The following is a 23,026-nucleotide window of genomic DNA, read 5'->3' as shown; positions in this document are numbered from 1 at the left end:
AAAATAAATAATAATAATAATAATAATAATAATAAACTGTATCAAGAATCAGAAGAGACTGTTTTTGGAGACATTGGAGATTATTAGTATGCTCAATTATACTCAAGAGAATGTTACTTCACTTCACAGCTATTAGGGTGACTATTAAAAAACAGAAAGTGTTGGTGAAGCTACAGAGAATTTGGAACATTTTTCACTGTTGGAGAGACGTAAAACAATGTAGCTGCTATGGAAAACAGTATGGCATTTCCTCAAAATGTTAAAAATAGAATCACTATTTGTATACATTCATTTTCTGGGGATGCCATAACAAAGTACCACAGACTAGGTGGCTTAAACAACAGGAATTTATTTGTCATGCTCCTAGTGTCAACAGGGTTGGTTTCTTCTTAGGCCCCTCTCCTTGGCTTGCAGGTGGTCACCCTCTTTCTGTCTCTTCACAAGGTCATCCTCTCTACATACATTCCCCTGGTGCATGTCCTCATCTCTTTCTTATGAAGACACCAGTTAGACTGGATCACGGCTCACGCTAATGGTCTCATTTTAACCTAATTACCTCTGTAAAGGCCCTATCTCCAATACAGTCACATTCTGAGGCATTGGGGGTTTAGGGCTTCAGAGAAGGAATTATGCCACAATACTGCAGCATTCACTTCTGCCTAGCTCCCAGGCTGCTGGTCTGCTCTACAAATTTTACATTCAACCAGCCCCCATAATCACATAAATCAATTTCTTAAAATGAATACACACACACACACACACACACACATACAAAACAGGCACATGCACCTATATTCTATCAGTTGTTTCCCTGGAGAATAGTGATTGACACAGGGCTTAAGGCATGTTATTTTTCTTCATCTTAAAGTTTTTCCTCCATTCCATTTCCCTCCCTCTCTCCTGACAGCCACCAGAAGAAATGGGGAATAGTCTCCTCTAGATCTGTCAGCAGGAGCATGGCCCTGATGGCACTTTGATTTCAGACTGCTCCAGAACTGGGAGAGAATAAATTTCTGTTAACAGAACAAAAAGATTGTGGCTATTTGTTACCGCAGTCACAGGAAATTAATACACCAACATATTGCAAAAATTCTATAGAAAATTAACAGTTTGCTTTGCTCAGTGAGAGCACATCTAACCACTGAGAGCTATCACTTTAAAGGCACCAAATTCATGTTTCATGTTTCAGCTCTTGAGGGGTTACCTTATCCTTTGATATAGTTAAAAATCTAGAGAGTATGTAATCAGTCAAGAAAAAGAGGGTAAGAGTTATAAAACACCTGGGGATATGCTAGGCTATAAAACTCCAGGAAGACAAGAACATGAAGCAGACAGAAGAAATCCACAACCTGAATCAATTGAGCTGTCCTTTGACTTTCTGCCCTTCTGTGCCACTAAAGAACAATCAGCGTGGCAATCACAGGCAGCATGCATTTCAGGCTTGTTAACTAAGGGTGTCAACTACCTCACTTTCATGAAGAGAGTTAAAGACATTTTCTTAGACTTCAGGCCAGGAAGTGTTTGTGTTCCATGAAGAATTACTTTTGTTTATCCTTTTTTTTTTTCTGAGACAGAGTCTCATTCTGTCATGCAGACTGGAATGCAGTGGCACAATGTCAGTTCACTGCAACCTCTGCCTCCAGGGTTCAAGCGATTCTCCTACCTCAGCCTCCCAAGTAGCTGGGATTACAGGAACACGCCACCACGCCTGGCTAATTTTTGTATTTTAATAGAGACCAGGTCTCATCATGTGGCCAAGCTGGTCTCAAACTCTTGACCTCAAATGATCCATCCACCTTGGCTTCCCAAAGTGCTGGGATTATAGGCATGAGACACCACACCTGGCCTCTTTTGTTTATTCTTATGGTCAAAACAAAGCATTGTCCCTTTGCACAGAGTATCAGAGATAAGTCTGCATGTCACTAGTAATAATTACAGTTATACAACACAATGTATAATATATACACACTAAAATAAAACTATTATGATTATCTTGATGTCTTTACAATAAATATGTTGACTTTTCCCTATATTAGATCTGTTAACTATAAATTCCTTGATAATTTTCATCATGGTAATCTTTTATCATTTTATGCAATGGAAACATAAGAAATGAATAAACAACTCACCTGGCATTTGTTTTTTCTCTGTTGCTCTTGGGAAAGTGCAGGGGGAGCTGAATGTACAGTTACGGGAGAAAAATACAGGGGTGGTCACGCGAGATCTGGCCTGCTATTGACCTTTGAGGCTTCCTAAAAACTGCTGCCCACTAACTGGTTAAACACTCCTCTATGGGAAAAAGTTTCTTTGTCCCTTGAGGAGACAGCAAGAGCTATGCTGAGTGAGAATTCATATGTGTAAATCTGATAAGATCTCACAGAAGTTGGCTATGCAACTTTTCACTGGGTTCGCTTCCTAACAGTCAATTTCATTTTTCTTTCAGAACTAATCCAGGACTAATTCAACAAATAATATTATATCAGAAGACAAATTGTTACCTGCCATGTTCACTCCCATAGGTGAAATACTCAGGATATTTTTTTACTTACATTCCTACTGAGTTACTAACCCTTAAAGAAATCATGCTGCAGAAGATGATGGAAGTGCTTTGGAGAAAGATCTGTTTTAAGATTGTTTGCTTCTAATTCAGTTGCAGCAGAAACTGGCAGGTGACTTATCTGTTATAAGATGGACGGGTGTTTTCTATTCCTGCTCTGCCATTTACAAAGTGAATGAGTCTGGACAGGTTACTTATACATCCAAGAGTCACGGTTTCTCAGCTTTGTAATGATGCAGACACAGACACCCCTATTCTCTACCTCTATAGGATCAGGGTAGATAAGGCAACACCACATCCCTAGGGAGCCCATATCACAATGGACATGGTATGAGAGCAGCTCAGAACCTGGACAAAGACCATGGAGATTGAACGTGGGACATGTTGGTTAAAGACTAGAGATAGAACTCCTCCAGCTACGCCCAGTGATCTCTCCCTGCAGACCATGCCCACACCAACCCTCCAAGATTAATATTTCCACCAGCATACCCCTTGCCACCACTCAGTCTGGTCACCTATCTTTTCTGAAACATGGTCCAAACCTTTCACCATAGAGGAGAGACCTTCCGGATGTGATGACATTTACAGAGTATCACTCATTCTAAGCAGGAGGAAGAATTACTTCAGGCTGTGCAAACCATCAGGCTCTGCCCTTTCTGGCAGTTTCCTGCCTTTGCTCTGAAGTTGGACTGACAACGTTCAGGTTAGAGAAGCGATCTTCAAGGTGGGATTCCTGTTCCTAGGCCCCTTCTTCTTACTTCACAAAAACTGCTTTCTTCCAAGGAGCTGAAACCTGAGCTTAAAGGACAAAACCATTTTATTCAGAAGCTTCACTCAGGGTTCCAAATCTCAGAGAACTTCCTTGTCTAAACTCTGAAGGCACTGACTATGCTGAAGGTTGGACAGTGCAGGAGTCCAAGCAACACAGTCATGCAGCCTGACCCAAGGGCTTCGAGATGCTGAGAAACCCCAGAATACATGACTACAAGGTGAGACTCAGCCGCCCCCCACCCACTTTAGTATGATTTCAGGAATACAAGACGGTTTTAGGTAGGGTGGTCTACCCTGGACGTGTGACCTTGACCATTTCACCTGAACCCTCAGAACCTCAGTTTTCTTGTTTGTCAAGACGGAAAACAGTCACATAAAGATTGTTGTAAGGACTAAATGAAAGAGCTATTGAGAAGAACAAACTATTTTCCAAATATCTTATCAGCTGAGGTTAACTACTAAACTCTGCCAATTTTTTACATATGCCAAAAATGTGAAACTCAGAACCACTCCACGTGGCACATATCGGTGGGATGTGCTATACAAAATGGTCTTACTCTGACTGAGAGCTCTAAACTGGAGGTAGGAAGTCATTCTAAGGGCTGCCTGCACATCCTACAAAACTGCAGGAAAAAAAAAAAATGGAACTTGCCTTGAACCTTTGAAGTGGGCCAAACTGCAACGACCACAAAATTCTGGAAAACAGCTGAATTTCACCAGCGTTGCAACTCCTGAACAGTAACAACCAATGAACTATGGACTCAGGTACTAAGCCACCCGCTTCCACTAAGGGATAATTCTTTCAGAACTTGCGTAAACACCCGTAGCTTCCTTTCTGATTTTCCCCCTGTTCCCCTACCTCTCTTTGGAATACAATTTGGATTCCAGCCCAATGCGTCTCCCGAATTGTAATTCCTAATACCCCAATAAACGCCTTGCTTTACTGCATTGCAGCCTGGTCTTCGACTCTTTTTGGTAGACATATTAACAGCATCCCTCTACAGGTGAGGACTCCTCATCCCACGCAGGTCCATCCTCTGGCCGTAGGGACCAATTCACACCCAGCTCAGCTTGGAAGCAAAGCTGGCGCCCTTCCAGGGCCAAGGCGCACACCCCGCGCGGAGCCTGGACGCGCGCGCACGTGCTCACCCTCTGACTCATAGGGACGCCTCGCCCCCGCTCCCACTGCCCCCGAGCCGCGCGGGACCCTGAACCTAGCCCACATCTCCTCAGCTCGCCTGCCTGTCCCACTCGGGCTGAACCCACTCCCGGAGCGGTGCATAGACCTGAAGGTTCCGGGGCGTCTCTGTAAGGAACAGAAGCGCAGGGAAGCACTGCAAGAGATTGCAAAACGCGCAGAGCACAGTTGTTGGGGACCATTAGGGACACGTGAACTGCGGGGATATGATGGGTAATTCGACCCTTGTAATGTACTGGGTTTAATAGTGTGCTTTCAAAATTCTTGTCTACCCAGAAGCCTAGAATGTGCTTTTATTTCAAAAAGGGTCCTGGAATATAGGACTACCATGTCCTGTGTGATATTATATCTAGATGTCTATGGTCTTTACCTGGGTGACTCAGGTCTGATCAGCCGGACCCAACATCTGTTGATGCCACCGATATTCATTGTGAAGAGTCTTTTCCATGGGAGCCCACGTGAGTGACAGAGTTAAGGATACTAGACTGTCTGCTATCATAATGTACCACCTGACAGGGTTTAGGACTTGTTCCTGTGTCCAGGTCTTGGACCACTTCCCATCTTATTGACTGTTGTCCATAAGGCAGTGAAAATGTAGCAAGATATATTTGAAGGTGTGCCATCCAGGACAAGCCCCATGGCCCACAACTCAGCCCATTGGTTGGAGTTTTCTTTTTTGTGTAAAGTTTGCAACAGTTTTTTCTGCAGTTGCACAGCCATAATGCCTCAGTACACCCCTCAGCCTTTAATTCAGCTAATCTGTTAGCCCAGTCTGGGCCTCCTCGGGGACTTCAGTGTACCAGCACCCAACAGACTCCAACCTCCGGGCTACCTGCACTTGGGAAAGTAACTGGCTACCTTTTTATGTATGTGAAAGGTGTGATTGATGCTTAGGTGACTCTAGTTTGTACATTGACCAGGCACTGACATTTGTAGCTCTAAAGGCTTATTAGGACTAATTAGCATGAGTGGGAGAGCAGTCTGTACAGCTTGTTGAACAGTGAAGCACTCCTGTCTCTACCAACTCTTTAATAAGGTTTTTAATCTTCCCCTGCATTTATTGACTGACAGTACATGACTGGGCTAGGGAAGGCTGCCTGTGCACTTGTCCCAGGATCCATTGTAATTGTGTGATTTCTACACTGGGAACATGCCTTACAATTCGGAGAAGTATTACACATAATGAAAACATCAACTTTTATAATAAATTTAGCATTATCAGTTACAGACACTTGAGTATATGAATGTACATTAAATATTACCTGGCTCAGTTTCAAAGGCTGGAACAGCAAAACCCACCTGAAGAATTTAATGAAGTCAATCTACCAGGAGTATGTGCAGCCAATCACCATTCCACCAGCTGTGGTCTTGCCTCTAGTACTATGTCCCACACCATTGTATTTTGGAAAAAGATGATTTGTTTTTTGAGTTTCACAGGTTTGTAGACAGAGAGGAATTTTACCCCAGGATGGACCATGACTGATTAAGATGATTTACAAGATTGAATTTAGGAGTTTTTGAATTTATTATATTTAGATAAGATGTTAGAGTTAATGCTGTAATGGGTTAAGATTTGGGGGCATATTGGGAAGAGGTGAATATATTTTGCACATAGGAAGGATATGAATTTTGGCGGGGATTGGGGGGCAGAGGGCAGGTTGTTGAGGTTGTTGTGAGTCGAACTGTGTCCTCCCAAAAAGACATGTTCAAGTCCTAACACATGGTACATGTGAATGTAACTTTATTTGGAAATAGGGTATTTTCAGATGTAATCAAGTTAAAATCAGGTCACAGTGGATTAAGTAGGCCCTTTTCTAATGACTGGTGTCCTTATAAGGTGAGGGAACTGTAGACACAGAGATACATTGGGAGGACACCATTTGATATGGAGGCAGAGACTGGAATGATGTGCATACAAGTCAAGGAATGCTAAGGATTGCCAGCAACAACCAGAAGCTAGGAAGAGGCAAGGGAGGATTCTCCCCAGCAGGCTTCAGAAACAACATGGCCCTACAACATTTTGGAGGCTTACACTCTAGCCTCCAGAACTGTGAGAGAATAAATTTCTATTGTTTAAGCCACCCAATTTTAGGTACTTTGTCATGGCAGCCCCCAGGAAACTAATACAAATGGCAAAGGGACTCCAGGGCACATAGCTTGGGGCACCAAATGTGGAAGGCCCTAGCAAATAGACCATACAGATGCTCAACCCTCTTCTTGAGGATACTACCAGCATTGACTGTGCTAGAAACCTTTTTTGGGTATGGCACAACAATTCTTATCTGCATGGCAGATGCAGACTATAGCACTCAAGAACTCCTGAGTGGACAATGTCACATGCTTAAATTTCTAAACATATCTAGTCAAAGAATGGTGCCACTTTACAGCCAAGAATACCTAGCAATAGACAATCTCTGGAGTATTCACTGGTCATATCATGCCCCATCTTATTCCCGGGAAGCAGTTACCATTAAGAGAGAAACTGTACTGTTAAAGGAGAGCATAAAAAGCTGAATCCTTCTCATATCATATATACAAATTATCTCAAAATGGATATGTAACCTAAATATAGGAGATAAAATCGTAATACTTTTAGAAGAAAATAATAGGGGTGAATCTTCATGACTCTGGATATGGCAATGTGGTCTTATATAGGGCACCAAAAGTGCAACCAGCCAAAGCAAAAAATAAATAAGATTTTGTCAAAGTTAAACACTTTTGTGCATCAAATGATGTTATCAAGAAAGTGAAAAGAGAAGTGACAATTCACTTTCTGAAATATCTAGCTTACACAATAAAAAACAGGTCAAGATTGGATGGGTTGACATTTAGGTGGTGTAATGGAAAAATAATAACAATCTCTCACCCAGTTTTCATCCTTGAACCAGTTCTGAGATCCAGAGTTTACAGATGGAAGGAAAGAAGAATATTTTTGAGGGCCTCCCAAAGCCATAGCAATTATATACAATAGCTAGTCCCTTAACATTTCCCCCAAAGAGACTTCCTTTTTTTTTAAGACACAGTTTTCCTCTTGTTGCCCAGGCTGGAGTGTAATGGCACGATCTTGGCTCACGCAATCTCTGCCTCCTGGGTTCAAGCAGTTCTCCTGCCTCAGCCTCCTGAGTAGCTGGGATTACAGGCATGCACCACCATGCCCAGCTAATTTTGTATTTTTAGGAAAGACGGGGTTTCTCCACGTTGGTCAGGCTGGTCTTGAACTCTCTACCTCAGGTGATCTGTCTGCCTCGGCCTCCCAAATTGCTGGGATTACAGGCATGAACCACTGTGCCCAGCCTCCCAAAGAGGTGTCTATGCATTTACCAGAGCAACAGTACACTGGCAAAAAAGGAATATTAGATCTTTGGAATGTTTATATTCAGAGTATAATCTGACTGAAACCAGGAAACCCAAAATGCCACTATTATGTATGTTATGAATGTACAAAGGCTAGATGTTAGAGTCCTCATCCAAGTCCATCTTAAAGTACAGAGTGTACAGATATATCCTGCTGTCTTTTACTCCGCCCTTGAGTGAATTATTGGAATGGATAAACTTATCAGGTGGCAGAGCTTTCACACTGCCTCTTGGACTTGTGGAGTAAGAGCCATTAATTGTAGTTAAGGCCAGTGGTGCCAATTAAGATTTCCCTCTCCCTGGCTAAACTGGTAAATCAGAAGCAATATCAATCCCAGAATGGTCATAATCATAGCTGTTGTGCTAATTGTGCTTTTACTAGAAAAAATAGTAATCTCTGGAGCTTAATATGCAGCTATTAAACTGCAAAAGGATCCTTTTTAACTTCCCTGAAGACTCAAATGCAGTTCACTTTGTTCTACACTAGATAGCAGCATATATTGTCTTGTCCTAGTCTTGTTAATTCTCCTGCCCTCTGTCACAGTGTAGTACACAGTGAGTTCCACAAAACACCACCCTGTCCACTACATGGATGGCACATCAATGGAACCTGGTGAGGAAAAAGTGGCAAGTACTCTGCATACCTTGGTAAGATAAGTGTTTACTAGAGGCTGAGAAACAAACAAATAAACAAACAAACACATCTATATCAGCATTTTGGTGTCTGGTACAAGGTTGGACACTCCCCCCAGTGTTAAGATCAAGTTATTACACAACTTGCGTCTCCTACTGCTAAAAAAAGGAAAGGTATCTGGAAGGTCTGTTTGCACATGGGGGAAACACCTACTACACTTGGGAATATTGTTTTGTCCCACTTACTGGGTGCCTTGGAGGAAGGCCAGTTTTGAATGGGGCCCACAGCAGGAAAGGGTTTCATAGCAGGTTCCACCTGTTGTCCTTCATCCAATGGCACTAAAGTTCTCAGTGGTATAACATAACACTGTGTGGGGTTCTGACAAGCCAAAACAGCCCAGTAACAGCACAGTCCTCTAGGATTCTGGAGCAAAACCATGCCATCTGCAGCAAAGAACCTCTCGTTGTTTCGAAAGCAGCTCCTGTGTACTACTTGATCCTAGTACAAACTGAGCAGCTGACTTAGTGTAATCTATTGACTATGTGACTACAGCTGCCCATGGTGTGGGGTTACTGTCAGACTCACACCAAGTCATAAAACAGGCAGGGAAACAACAGTTTATTGTACAACAAAAATGGTACATTGGGAATTGGGCCTGAACAGGTCTCAGCAACTTAAGTAATTGATACAAATAGGTGACCCATGGCACTTACCTCTGTCATATGACTACCGCTACTTCAATTCATGTCGAGAGTTCAATAAAGACCTTTCTCTCTCAGTCAAGAATGAATACTCCACGGAGTATTCACTGTGACAGAGTATAAGAGGAGAATCCTGGGCCTGGTTCTCTCACATTGGTGTCTTCCATGTCCACGAAAATTCCACTCAGGAATGTCACTGAAAGATTGTGGTGATGGGGAAATCCTCACAATGAACATGGCTTCAAATCACACACTTGTTTATTATTATCTGTGGCAAGAAAAGTGAGCCAAGGTAATACCCAGATTCTTGAAGATTGGCAAACAGACTGATTGGTTGGAACAGGATTGGAAGACTGGAGCCAAGGAGGTCTTGTAAAGAAGAAGTGGGTTGGATATCTGGTAGTGCACACAAATTGTGCAGATCTTTGAGTCTTTTGTTAATGTCCGTCAAAGATCAGCTACCACAGAAGAGGCAGTGGACAGAATCATTTATCCAGTGGCTGTCAGCCTAGGTCCCATGAGTGTTCACACAAGCCCAAGAATGGAGTAGCCATGACAGCAGGAAATGGGCACTAGATCTGGGACTGAAAACATGGGTTTTATCTCACTAAGGCTGATCAAGCTCCTGCTAAATATCTGACTTTTCAGAAGTAGAGACCAATGCAGAGCACTCAATATATTAGCATTTTTTGCAGAGATCAATCAGATTCTTTTGGCAGGATGATTTCACTGGAATACTTCTACTCTGGAAAAACAGTGAATTATTCTATTTGGGATTCGAATATATTCTGATTATAGGTTGTTTTTACGCCCACAGTGCCTCTGTGTTTCATGTCATTCCCAAATCATGTGGGAGAGGGTTAACATCCAGGCTGACAGAAGGGAAATAATGTGGAATAACCTGTAGAGTAGGCAACCAATAATATCAGCTCCAATAGCCTACTATTTAGTTCCAAGGCAACCCAGTAAAAATTAGAAAAACGAGAAAAAAAGTGCTATATGCATTATATGACTATATAATGCAAATAATTTAAAATGTAGACATAATCTCGAGGTTGCATAGTTTTAATGTTACGTATGTTTATACATGAACCATTCCATTGAAAAAATAAGAGCATGAAATATCAGTTTAGTTTTTTAAACAGTACTACCTTTTGTTTTATGGATTTCAAAGTATAATATAGTTTACAGCTGCTTCCTTTCTCAAAATTCATTTTGTAGGGTTAATCATTGTATTCTACCTTTGTGAATTTATGAAAATTTTTATTTACATGGACTGAATAAAGAGACATTCCATGTTTATGAATTAAATAAGGCTGAATATTGTGATGATGCACAAAAGATTTAATTTTGTCGATGTCCAAATTATTCATTTTTTTTCCTTTGGTAGCTCATGCTTTAGGTGTCATGTCTAAGAAACCAAAACAATCTTGAAAGAGAACAAATCTGTAAAACTTATACTACTTGATTTTAAAGTATGCCATAAGCCGGGTGCGTTGGCTCATGCCTATAATCCCAGCACTTTGGGAGGCTGAGCCAGGCGGATCACAAGATCAGGAGATCCAGAACTTCCTGGTTAACATGATGAAACCCTGTCTCTACTAAAAATACAAAAAATTAGGCGGGCGTGGTGGCACGGGCCTGTAATCCCAGCTACTCAGGAGGCTGAGGCAAGAGAATTGCCTGAACCTGGGAGGTGGAGGTTGCAGTGGGCTGAGACCACACCGCTGCACTCTAGCCTGGGTGACAGAGCAAGACTCCATCTCAAAAAATAAAAATAAATTAATTAAATAAATAATAAATAAAGTATACTATAAAGTTACCATAATCAAGACAGTGTGGCACTGGCATAAGTACAAGCACATAGATAATGGAAATCAATTGAGTCCAGGAATAAACTTTTACTGCCCAGGATGTTATGTGTCAGTGGTCAACTGATCTTTTTGCCTGTTCTGCTTTTGTATGTATGCTCTTTGGTTTTTGGTTTTTTTATTTTTATTTTTTTGGTCAACTGATTTTTGACAAAAGTGCCAAGATACTTCCAGAGGAAATTAAATTTGTCATTAAAACAAATTGTATGTCCACAAATCATGCTGGGACAATTGTATATTCCCATGCCAAAAAAAAATTAATAACTTAGACCTTTACCTCACACAATATATGAAAATTAAAGCAAAATGAATCAAAGACTCAGATATAAGGGCTAAAAGTATAAAACTTATAGAAGAAAAATCTTTGTGACCATTGGTTAGGTAAAGAGTTCTTAGACAAGACAAAGCACAATTCATACAAAAAAAATTGTAAACTAGATTTCACTAGAAGTGATAGCTATTGTGATTCAAAAGATAACACTGAGACAATGAAAAGATAAGCTATATATTAGTAGAAAACATTTGCAAGTAATATTTCTGATAAGTCTTATAACTTGAATATATAAAGACATAATTTGGCCAGGCACGGTGGCTCAAGTCTGTAATCCCAGCACATTGGGAGACCAAGGCGGGCAGATCACCTGAGGTTAGGAGTTCGAGACCAGCCTGGCCAACATGGTGAAACCCCATCTCTACTACTAATAAAAAAATTAGCCGGGTGTAGTGCTGGGCGCCTGTAGTCCCAGCTACTCAGGAGGCTGAGGTGGGAGAATTGCTTGAACCCGGGAGGTGGAGGTTGCAGTGAGCCAAGATATCATGCCACTGTACCCCAGCCTGAGTGACAGAGTGAGACTCTGTCTCAAAAAAAAAAAAGACTTACAACTTAATAAGACAAATAATCCAATTCTAAAAACATGCAAAAGACTTGAATGAGACATTTATCAAAGAAAATATATATATAAATGTAAGGGCCAGACGCGGTGGCTCACACCTGTAATCCCAGCACTTTGGGAGGCTGAAGGAGGTGGATTGCTTGAGGTCAGGAGTTCAAGACTAGCCTGGTCAACATAGTGAAACCCCATCTCCACTAAAAATACAAAAATTACCCAGGCGTGGTGACCTGTGCCTGTACTCCTAGCTGCTTAGGAGACTGAGGCAGGAGAATCACTTGAACCCGGAAGGTGGAGGTTGCAGTGAGCCATGAAGGCACCACTGCACACCAGCCTAGGTGATGGAACGAGACTCCGTCTCAAAAAATAAAGAAAATACACACATGCAAACAAAGCAAACATCATTAGTCACTAGAGAACTACAAATTAAACATACAATGAGATACCACTACATGATTACTAGAATGGTTATTATAAAAACAGACAATAACAAATGACGTTGTGGATATGGAGAAACTGGAACCCCTACAACGTGGATGAACCTAAAACAATCATTTTGTTAAAAGGAGTTAGACATAAAAGACTAAATATATGAATGTCTAGAAAGACTTTTTTTTTTTTTTTTGCGACAGGGTCCCACTTTGTCTCCCAGGCTGGAGTGCAGTGGCACAATCTTGGCTCACTGCAACCTCTGCTTCCTGGGTTCAAGCGATTCTCCCACCTCAGCCTCCTGAGCAGCTGGGACTACAGGCACGTGCCTCCACCTCCGGCTAAAGTTTACATTTTTTGTTAGAGACAGGGTTTCACCATGTTGGCCAGGCTGAAAGATAATTTTATAGAGACAGGGCAGATCAGTGATTGGCTGGGGGTTACAGTGGGAATTGACTGCATATTGCTGTGAAGGAATGTTTTTGGGTGATATAAATGTAAAATTGGATTGTGGTGATGTTTGCACAACTGTTAAAATTTAATAAATATCACTGAATTATACACACAGTGGATGAATGTTAAATTACATAAATTATATCTCAAAAAAAAAAAACTGCTAAAAAGCCAGTGGAGACTGCTTTGAGGAAAAATGTCCTCTACAGATTAATTTTTCAGACTCCATAAACTTATTGTTAGGTGGAGAGGGCAAACATTTCAGGAAGAGCTCAAAAGGTGTCTGCTGAATATCAGTGCCAACTAAAATGGTGTTTTATGGTAATCTAGAAAGATAAGCTATTTTCTGAAGTGTCTTTTTTGATAACCCCTTGTCAGTGCTTTCAAGGGACAGGGCAATGAAGATCATTTTCTCTCAGGCAGGGAGCAAACATAATTACAGAACAACAGATAATTTATTAGCTTACTCATCCAAAAATGTACCCAAGTACACAGAGCTTATGGCATTGAGCCTCTCTCTGGTACCTTTATTGTAAAAATGTTTCTTCTCAGAAAATATGAACTCTATAACATCAGCTGTGTTGAGTGAGGAGCCTAGAGGAACAAAATACCAGCCTGTATTCATCTCTTTACAGGTGACTAACACAGATAGGGGAAGGAGTTATATATTTCTCGATAAACAAGTATTTGCTCTGGACTAAAGCAAGGGAAAAATTCCTCCAGCTTAGTTTACTAAGAACACCTGAAGTGTTAGGACACTACTTCCACTCTAGTAGGAAGTGGATGAATGAACCACAAGCTTTATCTTTTCTTTCAATTGTACTTAAAACCTGCCTGGGGCCAAGCACAGTGGCTCACGCCTGTAATCCCAGCACTTTGGGAGGCTAAGGCGGGCAGATCACGAGGTCAGGAGATCAAGACCATCCTGGCTAACATGGGGAAATCCCATCTCTACTAAAAATATAAAATAAATAAATTAAGCCACCCGTGGTGGCGGGCGCCTGTAGTCCAAGCTACTCGGGAGGCTGAGGCAGAAGAATGGCGTGAACCCAGGAGGCGGAGCTTGCAGTGAGCCAAGATCACGCCACTGCACTCAGCCTGGGCGACAGAGCGAGACTCCATCTAAATTAATTAATTAGTTAATTAATTAAATTAAAAACCCACCTGGATGAATAGAAGAAAAGTTTGGAAAGCAGATGTATAGTGAGGTGTATTTGGGAATGACTAGTTTTCTCCCCTTCGGAGAGCTCTTAAAAAATGTATACTAGGGCTGGGAATGGTGGCGCATGCCTGTAATCCAGCATTTTGGGAGGCTGAAGCTGGAAAATCACTTCAGCCTGGGAGTTCAAGACCAGTCTGGGCAACATAGGGAGACCCTGTCTCTACAAAATAAAAAGTTAGGCCGGGCACAGTGGCTCACACCTGTAATCCCAGCACTTTGGAAGGCGGAGGTAGGCGGATTACAAGGTCAAGAGATCAACATGGTGAAACCCCATCTCTACTAAAAATACCAAAATTAGCTGGGCATAGTGGCACATGCCTGTAGTCCCAGCTACTCGGAGGCTGAGGCAGAATTGCTTGAACCTGGGAGGCGGTGGTTGCAGTGAGCCAAGATGGCATCACTGCACTCCAGCCTAGCGACAGAGCGAGGTTCCGTCTCTAAATAAATAAATAAAATTAAAAAAAAAAAAAAAGTTAGCCAAGTGTGAGTGTGCACTCCTGTAGTCCCAGCTACACGGGAGGCTTAGACTGGAACATTGCTTGAGCCCAGAAGGTCAAGGCTGCAATGAGCCATGACTGAACAACTGCACTCCATCCTGGACAAAAGAGTGAGACCTCACTATCTAAAAACAAAAATGTGTACTGGAAGCATACTTTAGCTCTGACAGTCAGGTTCCCACGTTGAGGCTGAAAAATGGTCTATGTTTTTGTTTTTCTTATATTTTCTTATTTCCTTTTTTTTTTTTTTTTTTTTTTTTTTTTTTTTTTTTGAGATGGAGTCTCACTCTGTCTCCCAGGCTGGAGTGCAGTGGCACGATCTCCACTCACTACAAGGTCTGCCTCCCGGATTCACAACATTTTCCTGCCTCAGCCTCCCGAGTAGCTGGGACTACAGGTACCCATTACCACGCCCGGCTAATTTTTTGTATTTTTAGTAGAGACAGGGTTTCACCGTGTTAGCCAGGATGGTCTCGATCTCCTGACCTCGTGATCTGCCTGTCTCAGCCTCCCAAATTGCTGGGATTACAGGCATGAGCCACCATGCCCAGCCTTTGTTATTTATTTCTACAGTATGTTAGTGGCCATTTATTATGCTAGATGTGAATACACTGATACAAAAATGTGAGTAAAACCTTGGCAGTTTTAGCACACTATTAGTTTCAGGTATATTTGTTTTCAAGTATACTCTTTTGTATGGGGCTTCTTCTGTTTTTCATATACCAATTGAAGAGGTGGAGATTAGCTTCTGGCTTATCTGATGAACTTGAAATAGCCACCCCACAATAGGGAGGTGGGAGACAGATGGATTTCAATGGGATGTCATCATTATGAAAAGCATATAACGTTCTCAAAATAATTAAAAGCAGTAACAAAAGACAAGAAGAAAGCCATTTGAATGAAAATTAACCTTATAAATGTAATAAACATTCTAATTCCTTTAAAAACAAAAGGTTGGGAACATGTTGAAAAAACCCAGCAGCCAACCTAGGTCTTCAGATGTTTGACCAGCCAGAAGACAGTTTTTCATTTTCTAATCAACAGCTTCCATATTAAAGTGCAATATAATAAGTGATAAAAACTGGAATGAAAAATTAACATTAACTACAGATTAAAGATTTTAAGAATCATGCCTTTTAAAGATTAATATAAATAGAAAACCTTAAAAAATGTACAATTTTAAAATAAGTGTGTGAAAACATACAATAAATGTGTATCCAAAATTGTACCAGAGTTATTAGAAAACCAGAAAAACTATAAACCAACTGAGAAATCAAATTAGTAATCAAAATCTATCTTTAAAGGTACAGAAAACACAAAAGGTATAATGGACATCAAAACTTAAAAAAAATTTCTCCTGGCAAGTAAGGTGTAGGAAGAAACTTACATAACAGGATAGTGAACTCCAAGCCTACAGAAAGTATTCCAGTGTTGGCCGGGCACAGTGGCTCATGCCTGCAATCCCAGCACTTTGGGAGGCTGAGGCAGGCAGATCACGAGGTCAAGAGATCGAGACCATCCTGGCCAACATGGTGAAACTCCATCTGTACTAAAAATATGAAATTTAGCTGAGCGTGATTGCGCATGCCTGTAGTCCTAGCTACTCGGGAGGCTGAAGCAGAATTGCTTGAACATGGGAGGCAGAGGTTACAGTAGGTTGAGATCGCGCCACTGCACTCCAACCTGGTGACAGAGCAAGACTTCGTCAAAAATAAAAAAGTATTCTAGTGTTTGCTAACACTTCCTGAGTTATCTCTGAAAATCAGGTGCAAGGTAAGGATGCCAGCTGTCACTCAGTAAGACCAGTAAGAAGGGTGAGACAGGACAAGACGAACCTAATGGAGAATTAATTAAGGACGAATGGAAGAAAAAATACACAGACATAGTAATACAAGTAATGATAACTGTGGCATTATAATTCACTGGAGAAGAACGCTAATAACTAGGGTTCGCTGCAACTGGTATTATGTGGAAAAAAGTAAAATTAGATTTGTCTTCATATTATCTACAATAATGAGTTCCCGATTGAGTCAAGACTTAAATATTTTTCTAGTATTAAAAAATACTAGAAGTAGTCCAGGTGTGGTGGCTCATGCTTGTTTTCCCAGCACTTTGGGAGGCTGAGGTAGGAGGATTGCTTGAGCCCAAGAGTTCAAGACACACCTGAGCAGCATAATGAGACCCTGTCTCTGTTGAAAATAAAAATAAAAAAAGAAAAGAAAGAAAAAAGAAAACACTAGAAATAGTATGTTAATTTAAAAATTTTAAAAACTTTTATTTTAGGTTCATGGGTACATGTACGGGTTTGTTATATAAGTAAGTCGAATGTCATGAATTTTGGCTTACAGATTATTTTGTCACCCAGGTAATAAGCATAGTACTCCACAGGTAGTTTTTCAACATTCACCCTCCTCCTATCCTCTACTCTCAAATAGTCCCCAGTGTCTCTTGTTCCTTTCTTTGTGTTCATGTGTACTCAATATCTAGCTCCCACTTACAAGTGAGAATATATAGTATTTGGTTTTCTGTTCCTGTGTTAGTTCACTCAGGATAATGGCCTCCAGCTCCACCTTTTGTTGCTGCAAAAGACATGATCTCATTCTTTGTTATGGCTACATAGTATTCCATGGTGTATATGTACAATATATTCTTTATCCAGTCTACTATTGATTGGTATGTAGGCTGATTCCATGTCTTTGCTATTGTGAATAGTGCTGCAATGAACGTATGTGTGCATGCGTCTTTACGGCAGAATGACTTATATTCCTTTGGGTATATACTCACTAATGAGGTTGCTAGATAGAATGGTAGTTCTGTTTTAAGTTCTTTGAGAAATCACTAAACTGATTTCCACAGTGGCTGAACTAATTTACATTCCCACCAGCAGTGTATAAACATTAAACAACGTTTTTTCTTTTTTCTTTTTTTTTTTTTCTTTGAGATGGAGCCTCGCTCTGTCACCCAGGCTGGAGTGCAGTGGCATGATCTTGGCTCACTGCAACCTCCGCCTTCCAGGTTCAAGTGATTCTCCTGCCTTAGCCTCCCAAGTAGCTGGGATTACAGGCATCCGCCACTACACCCAGGTAATTTTTGTATTTTTAGTAGACACGGGGTTTCGCCATATTGGCCAGGCTGATCTCGAACTCCCAACCTCAGGTGATCTGCCCGCCTCAGCCTCCCAAAGTGCTGGGATTACAGACGTGAGCCACTGCGCCCGGCCTAAACAACATTTTTAAAAAATATATCATTATATTGGCTGGGCATGGTGGCTCACACCTGTAATCCCAGCACCTTGGGAGGCTGAGGCAGGCAGATAATGAGGTCAGGAGATCAAGACCATCTGGCTAACATGGTGAAACTCCATCTCTACTAAAAATACAAAAAATTAGCTGGACGTGGTGGCACACGCCTGTAGACCCAGCTACTCAGGAGGCTGAGGTACGAGAATCCCTTGAACCCAGGAGGTGGAGGTTGCAGTGAGCTGAGATTGTGTCACTGCACTCCAGCCTGGGTGACAGAGCAAGACTCCGTCTCAAAAAAAAAAAAAAAAAATCATTATATTGAATTAAATAAGAACTTTAAAATAAGATTTTAAAAACTCAAATACAAAAAAATCAACAGATCAGCCTAGATAAAAACATTCTCATAAAGCCAAAGGCACTGCATAAGTAAAACACAAGAGAAAAACTTGGAGAATTGGTGACAAATACCCAAAGAATTATTCTCCAAAATATATGGAAGAGCCTTAAAAATAATATAGAAAAATGATTCAAAATTAGTAATCTGTTCACAAAAAAACATAAATATAGGATATATAAGCTCATTAGTAATCTGAAAAATGCATATTAAAATGACAGGGTTTTCACAGAAGTTAGATTGGCAAGAAGTCTAAAGTCCGACAACACCAAGTGTCAGCAAGGAAGCAGAGTGAGTGGCAGTCTCATGTGTAGTACCACAGATGAAGGGAAGGAATTGTTCAAGCAGAGCTATGTTCAAGGGCATGCAGGCCATTCAGCCTTCTTCTGGATACTCTGAATCTTATCTCTGGATGAAGCAAGACCACTGAAAAACTGTCCACTTGAACCCCAATGTTTTAATCTCCTGAAAGACTTTTCTTTGAATTCTCTTTTGCTGTCAGAAAGATCAGAGGCAAATCTGCAGCTCAACTTGGATAATCGGGGACATTACAGGACCTGCATGTATCGAAAACTGACTTTGCTCAGTTACTGACCTGCTACTTTATAGTTTCCCTGATGTTGAGTTTTATTGATTTCTATTTTTTCTGTTTTAATTTCTGTCCCCTTATAAATCTCACAAAGTCCATTGTAAAACAAAGTGAGAATAAACAACTCCCCTGAGGTCCGTTCATTTCTTGTTACTCATGGAGAATGGAAGAGAATTATAAAGGTAAAGCTGGGGAAGAAGGAAAGAGAATGAGATCCTGTGCAGCCTGGCTGCCATGCAGCACACAGACTCACCTGCCTACAAAACTTGCATGCAACGCCCCTGGGGGCAATGTCCCTCTAACCCTAAGAACAGGAGAGACCCTGTGGAGGAACACCCACATGTCTATGCTGACTCTGACAGGTCACCAAAAGTTTAGACATGCAATTCTTCATTAGATCAGTGTAAATATTTCCTACTGATTCATAAAAAATGCATGTTCCCCTCCCATTGGCTAAAAGAAAAATTTAAAACAGACAGTCAATTAAGCAAATTACAATACAGAAAAAAAGACTGAGCCGTCATTAATGGAAAAAATGCCCTGGCTGTACTGTTTCTCAGCCTTCTTAATGATAGTACTTGTCCCTTCAGTTAGAAAATCCTCCTCAACATTTCCAGAAAACAATGGGGGTGCTTTAATTGTTTATTTTAACTCAGTTGCAGTTTCTCAAAAGGATCTTTTAATTTTAAAAATTTGATGTGGCTTAATTGTTTAAGACTGGATGGCACTTACACTTTTTTGTTTTTTGTTTTGAGACAGAGTCTGGCTCTGTTGCCTGGGCTGGACCACAGTGGCACGATTCACAGCTCACTGCAGCCTTGAACTCCTGGGCTGAAGCTCAAGTGATCCCCCAGTCACAGCCTCTTAAGTAGGAGGACTACAGGTATGCACCACCACAGCCAGATAATTTTTTTTCTAGAGACCAGGTCTCACTATGTTGCCCAGACTGGTCTTGAATTCCTGGGCTCAAGCAGTCCTCCCACGTCGGCCTCCCACAGGCATGAGCCACTGAGCCCAGCCCTAATGAGTTATTTTCTGAGTATGCCACTAACAAATGACATGATTAAATAAGTTATATCTTCTAGGCCCATTTTTTCACCTTTATCCAACACCGTCACTTGATTTTTGTAACATCAGAATAGGAACAATGATGCATCTCTACAGGCTTCAAAGACAATGAGTAGACAGGAAGGGAGCAGGCTGATGGAGGAGCACAGGGACGAGTTCCCCATCTAGGCGATGCCTTCCCCAGACTGTGTTCTCACAGTCCTCACAGTGGGCAGTGACATGTCCTTTCCTGTGCTGCCTGCCCCTTGCTCACGCTGGCAGCTAATCTCCTCCTGAAAGCCCATCCACTGGACAGTCTGCCATGGTTTCTGCATGTGCTGACATCATCAAGTGTTACTTAACTGTACAGGAGCACCAAGAATGTCTTTGGTGAACAGGCAGTTCCGGACATGTTCTTTCCTGGCCTTTTCCACTCTGCTCTCAGGCTCTGCTGAAAGGTCTCAGATCAGAAGTGTGACCTTCCACGTGGGTTCTTAGGAACTACTCCTTATTACCTCAAAAGCTACTTTGTTCCAAGGATGCTGGGACAAGGGGACAAAGTAAATTCAGTTGGAATCTTCAACCCGACCTTCAGATAACATACTTTCCCTGAGAATCAAGGCCTGGGCCATCTACAAATTCAAACAGAGTCCCCCAAGGACAAATGCTGGACAAGGCTTACCTGGCTTAGAAACTTCAATCATACTGCCTGACCCTGGAGCTCAGAAGAAACATCAAGAATCCTGGAAACACACAGGGCCAAGTTTCCTGTGAAGGCACATCAGTGCTCAATGCTGTGAATAACGATGCTGGGTTTTAAACACGGTGGATAATTAAAAAGAACAAGGAGACATGGAGAACAGAGTTCAAAAACTAGGTTCCTGCAGCTGCTGGTTATATGATCTTGGGTAAGTCAGTTCACCTCTCTAAACTTGTTTCCTTTTCCTTTTTCTTTTCTTTTCTTTTTTTTTTTTTTTTTTTTGAGACAGGGTCTCTCTCTCTGTCTCTGTTCACCCAGGCTGGAGCGATCCTCCCGCCTCAGCCTCCCACCCGTTTGCATTACTTGAAGCCCACGCACGCCTCCTGCGACAGAGACGCCAATGCCCCTGGACCCTCTCCCAACCCTCTGGGGCTCACCCGCCCCTCCCTGCTCCCCAGTGGTGTGGCCCAGCCCCTGAGGGGAGTCAATTTACCAACAAGTGGTGGGAGTGCGTGCCCAGAAAAGGAGCCCCCCTCTGTGCCAATACCAGAAAAAAAGTACATTTCCCATAAGCCTGTACACTCGCTCCTGCTCCCTGGGAAATGTCAGCGTTTCCAATTTATTTTAAAGGTTTCTGTTACACAGTGCCCTTCTAAACACCGCCAAGTTATGGATGCGAATGTGACTACTGACATAACAAGTCAAATGCATAGTTTTGTATTGGATATGGTTTAAGCAAATCAACTGTAAAAGGCATTTTAGGAACAAATAGGGTAATTTTTATTAAAATTGAACTATTTATAATATTAAGAAATTATTGTTATATTTACTGGCTGCGATACTAATATGCATTGTGGTGCTGTAAAAATGTGCTTAACTTTTAGTGATGCAATACTTAAGAATTTCAAATGTTTTGTGCAAAAAGTAACAACAAATATAGCAAAATATAGTGTTTAATCTAGGCAATGAAAATATGCCACGACTGGGCGCAGTGGCTCATGCCTCTAATTTCAACACTTTGGGAGGCCAAGGCGGGCAGATCACTTGAGCTCAGGAGTTCCAGACAAATGCGGGCAACATAACAAGACCTCCTCTCTACAAAAAATACAAAAACAGCCGATCATGATGGTGTCCTCCTGTAATCCCAGCTACTGGAGGTGGGGCAGGCGGGGACGGGCACTGAGGTGGGAGAATTGTTTGAACCCAGGAGGTGGAGGTTGCAGTGAGCCAGGATGGCACCACTGCATTCAAGCCTGGGCGACAGAGGGACACTCTGTTTCATAAAAAAAGAAAAAAGAAAAAGAAAAGAAAATGTGTTCCGTGAAGTAATAGGCATACTCTTTCTACTTTATGTTTGAAGATTTTCCTCAGAAAAAAATCCAAATGAATCCTACATACACCAGGTAGGTCCATAGAATACCCATATGTTTTAAGACTAGTTTTCCCCATAAGAATATACCTTAGAAATGACACATCCTTAACATATACCTACAACCACGGTAGCATATTTATTCTTTAATATTGTTATTTAATTTGGGCATTAATTTGGATATTTCAGAGTGCAATCTACTACATTAACTGTACCTGAGGGTGGTGGTTTGAATATCTATCTTGTTATAACATCAAACTTCAGTTCATAAATTGAGAATTTTCAGGAATACTTTTTCAGCCTTGTAACTAGCATTACTAATTAATTGCTGAGTAGAAAACATAATTATATATTATTGAAATGATTATTTGAATTATAATAGTGAATCTTATTTATTTATTTATTTTTTATTTATTTGAGACAAGGTCTCACTCTGTCACCCAGACTGGAGTGCAGTGTTGCGATCTCGGCTCACTGCAACCTCTGCCTCCCCGACTCAAGTGATCCTCCCACCTCAGCCTCCCGAGTAGTTAGGACTACAGGCACCTGCCACCACACCCGGCTAATTATTTTTTAATTATTTGTAGAGACAAGGTCTTGCCATGTTAGCTAGGCTGGTCTTGAACTCCTGGGCTAGAGTGATCCACTCACCCTGCCTGGGTTGCCCAAAGTGCTGGGATTACAGGAATAAGCCACTGCATCCAGCCTGATATTAATAATGTGAATCTTAATATCAAGGATGGGTTATCAAATAAAGTTTCCAAGTTAATAAAATGAGAGTATAGGTCATTCATAAGCATAAAGTAATGGCGGTCATTCTTCTTTAATAGCTAAATAATTGTATAATGATAATAAACATTATTTATACCTTATTTTGTATATCAGCTTATAAATTCTGATTCATTACAATTTTATTTTAATTTGGAAGTGTAGGGTCCAGCCCCACAGGGTCGCTGGGTTTTTCTCCCCGTGTGTGGAGAGAAGAGATTGTAGAAATAAAGACACAAGACAAAGAGATAGAAGAAAAGACAGCTGGGCCCAGGGGACCACTACCACCAAAACACGGAGACCAGTAGTGGCCCCTAATGTCAGGCTGCGCTGATATTTA

General features: G+C 41.3%; 1 protein-coding gene across 3 annotated transcripts in view; it reads right to left on the bottom strand.

Annotated features, from left to right (window-relative positions):
• Positions 1-329: 329 nt before the first annotated feature.
• The window catches only part of ZNF248 (zinc finger protein 248), a 78,361-nt gene continuing 55,664 nt past the window's right edge, over positions 330-23,026 (bottom strand). For 2 of the 3 annotated variants that reach the window (XM_033208295.1, XM_033208296.1), the window contains one exon: positions 330-3,355. In XM_033208295.1, the coding sequence (XP_033064186.1) occupies positions 3,317-3,355 (39 nt within the window). In that variant the 3' untranslated portion in view covers positions 330-3,316. Of the gene's footprint in view, positions 3,356-18,265; positions 20,392-20,531; positions 20,644-23,026 lie in introns of those variants that run through there. The other variant, XR_004436393.1, reaches the window with a different exon arrangement.

Source organism: Trachypithecus francoisi, unplaced genomic scaffold (genome assembly GCF_009764315.1).
Source record: "Trachypithecus francoisi isolate TF-2019V2 unplaced genomic scaffold, Tfra_2.0 Lachesis_group9, whole genome shotgun sequence".
NCBI lineage: Eukaryota > Metazoa > Chordata > Mammalia > Primates > Cercopithecidae > Trachypithecus > Trachypithecus francoisi.
The sequence above is the reverse complement of the archived record's forward strand: the minus strand, read 5'-3'. Positions and strand labels throughout refer to the sequence as shown.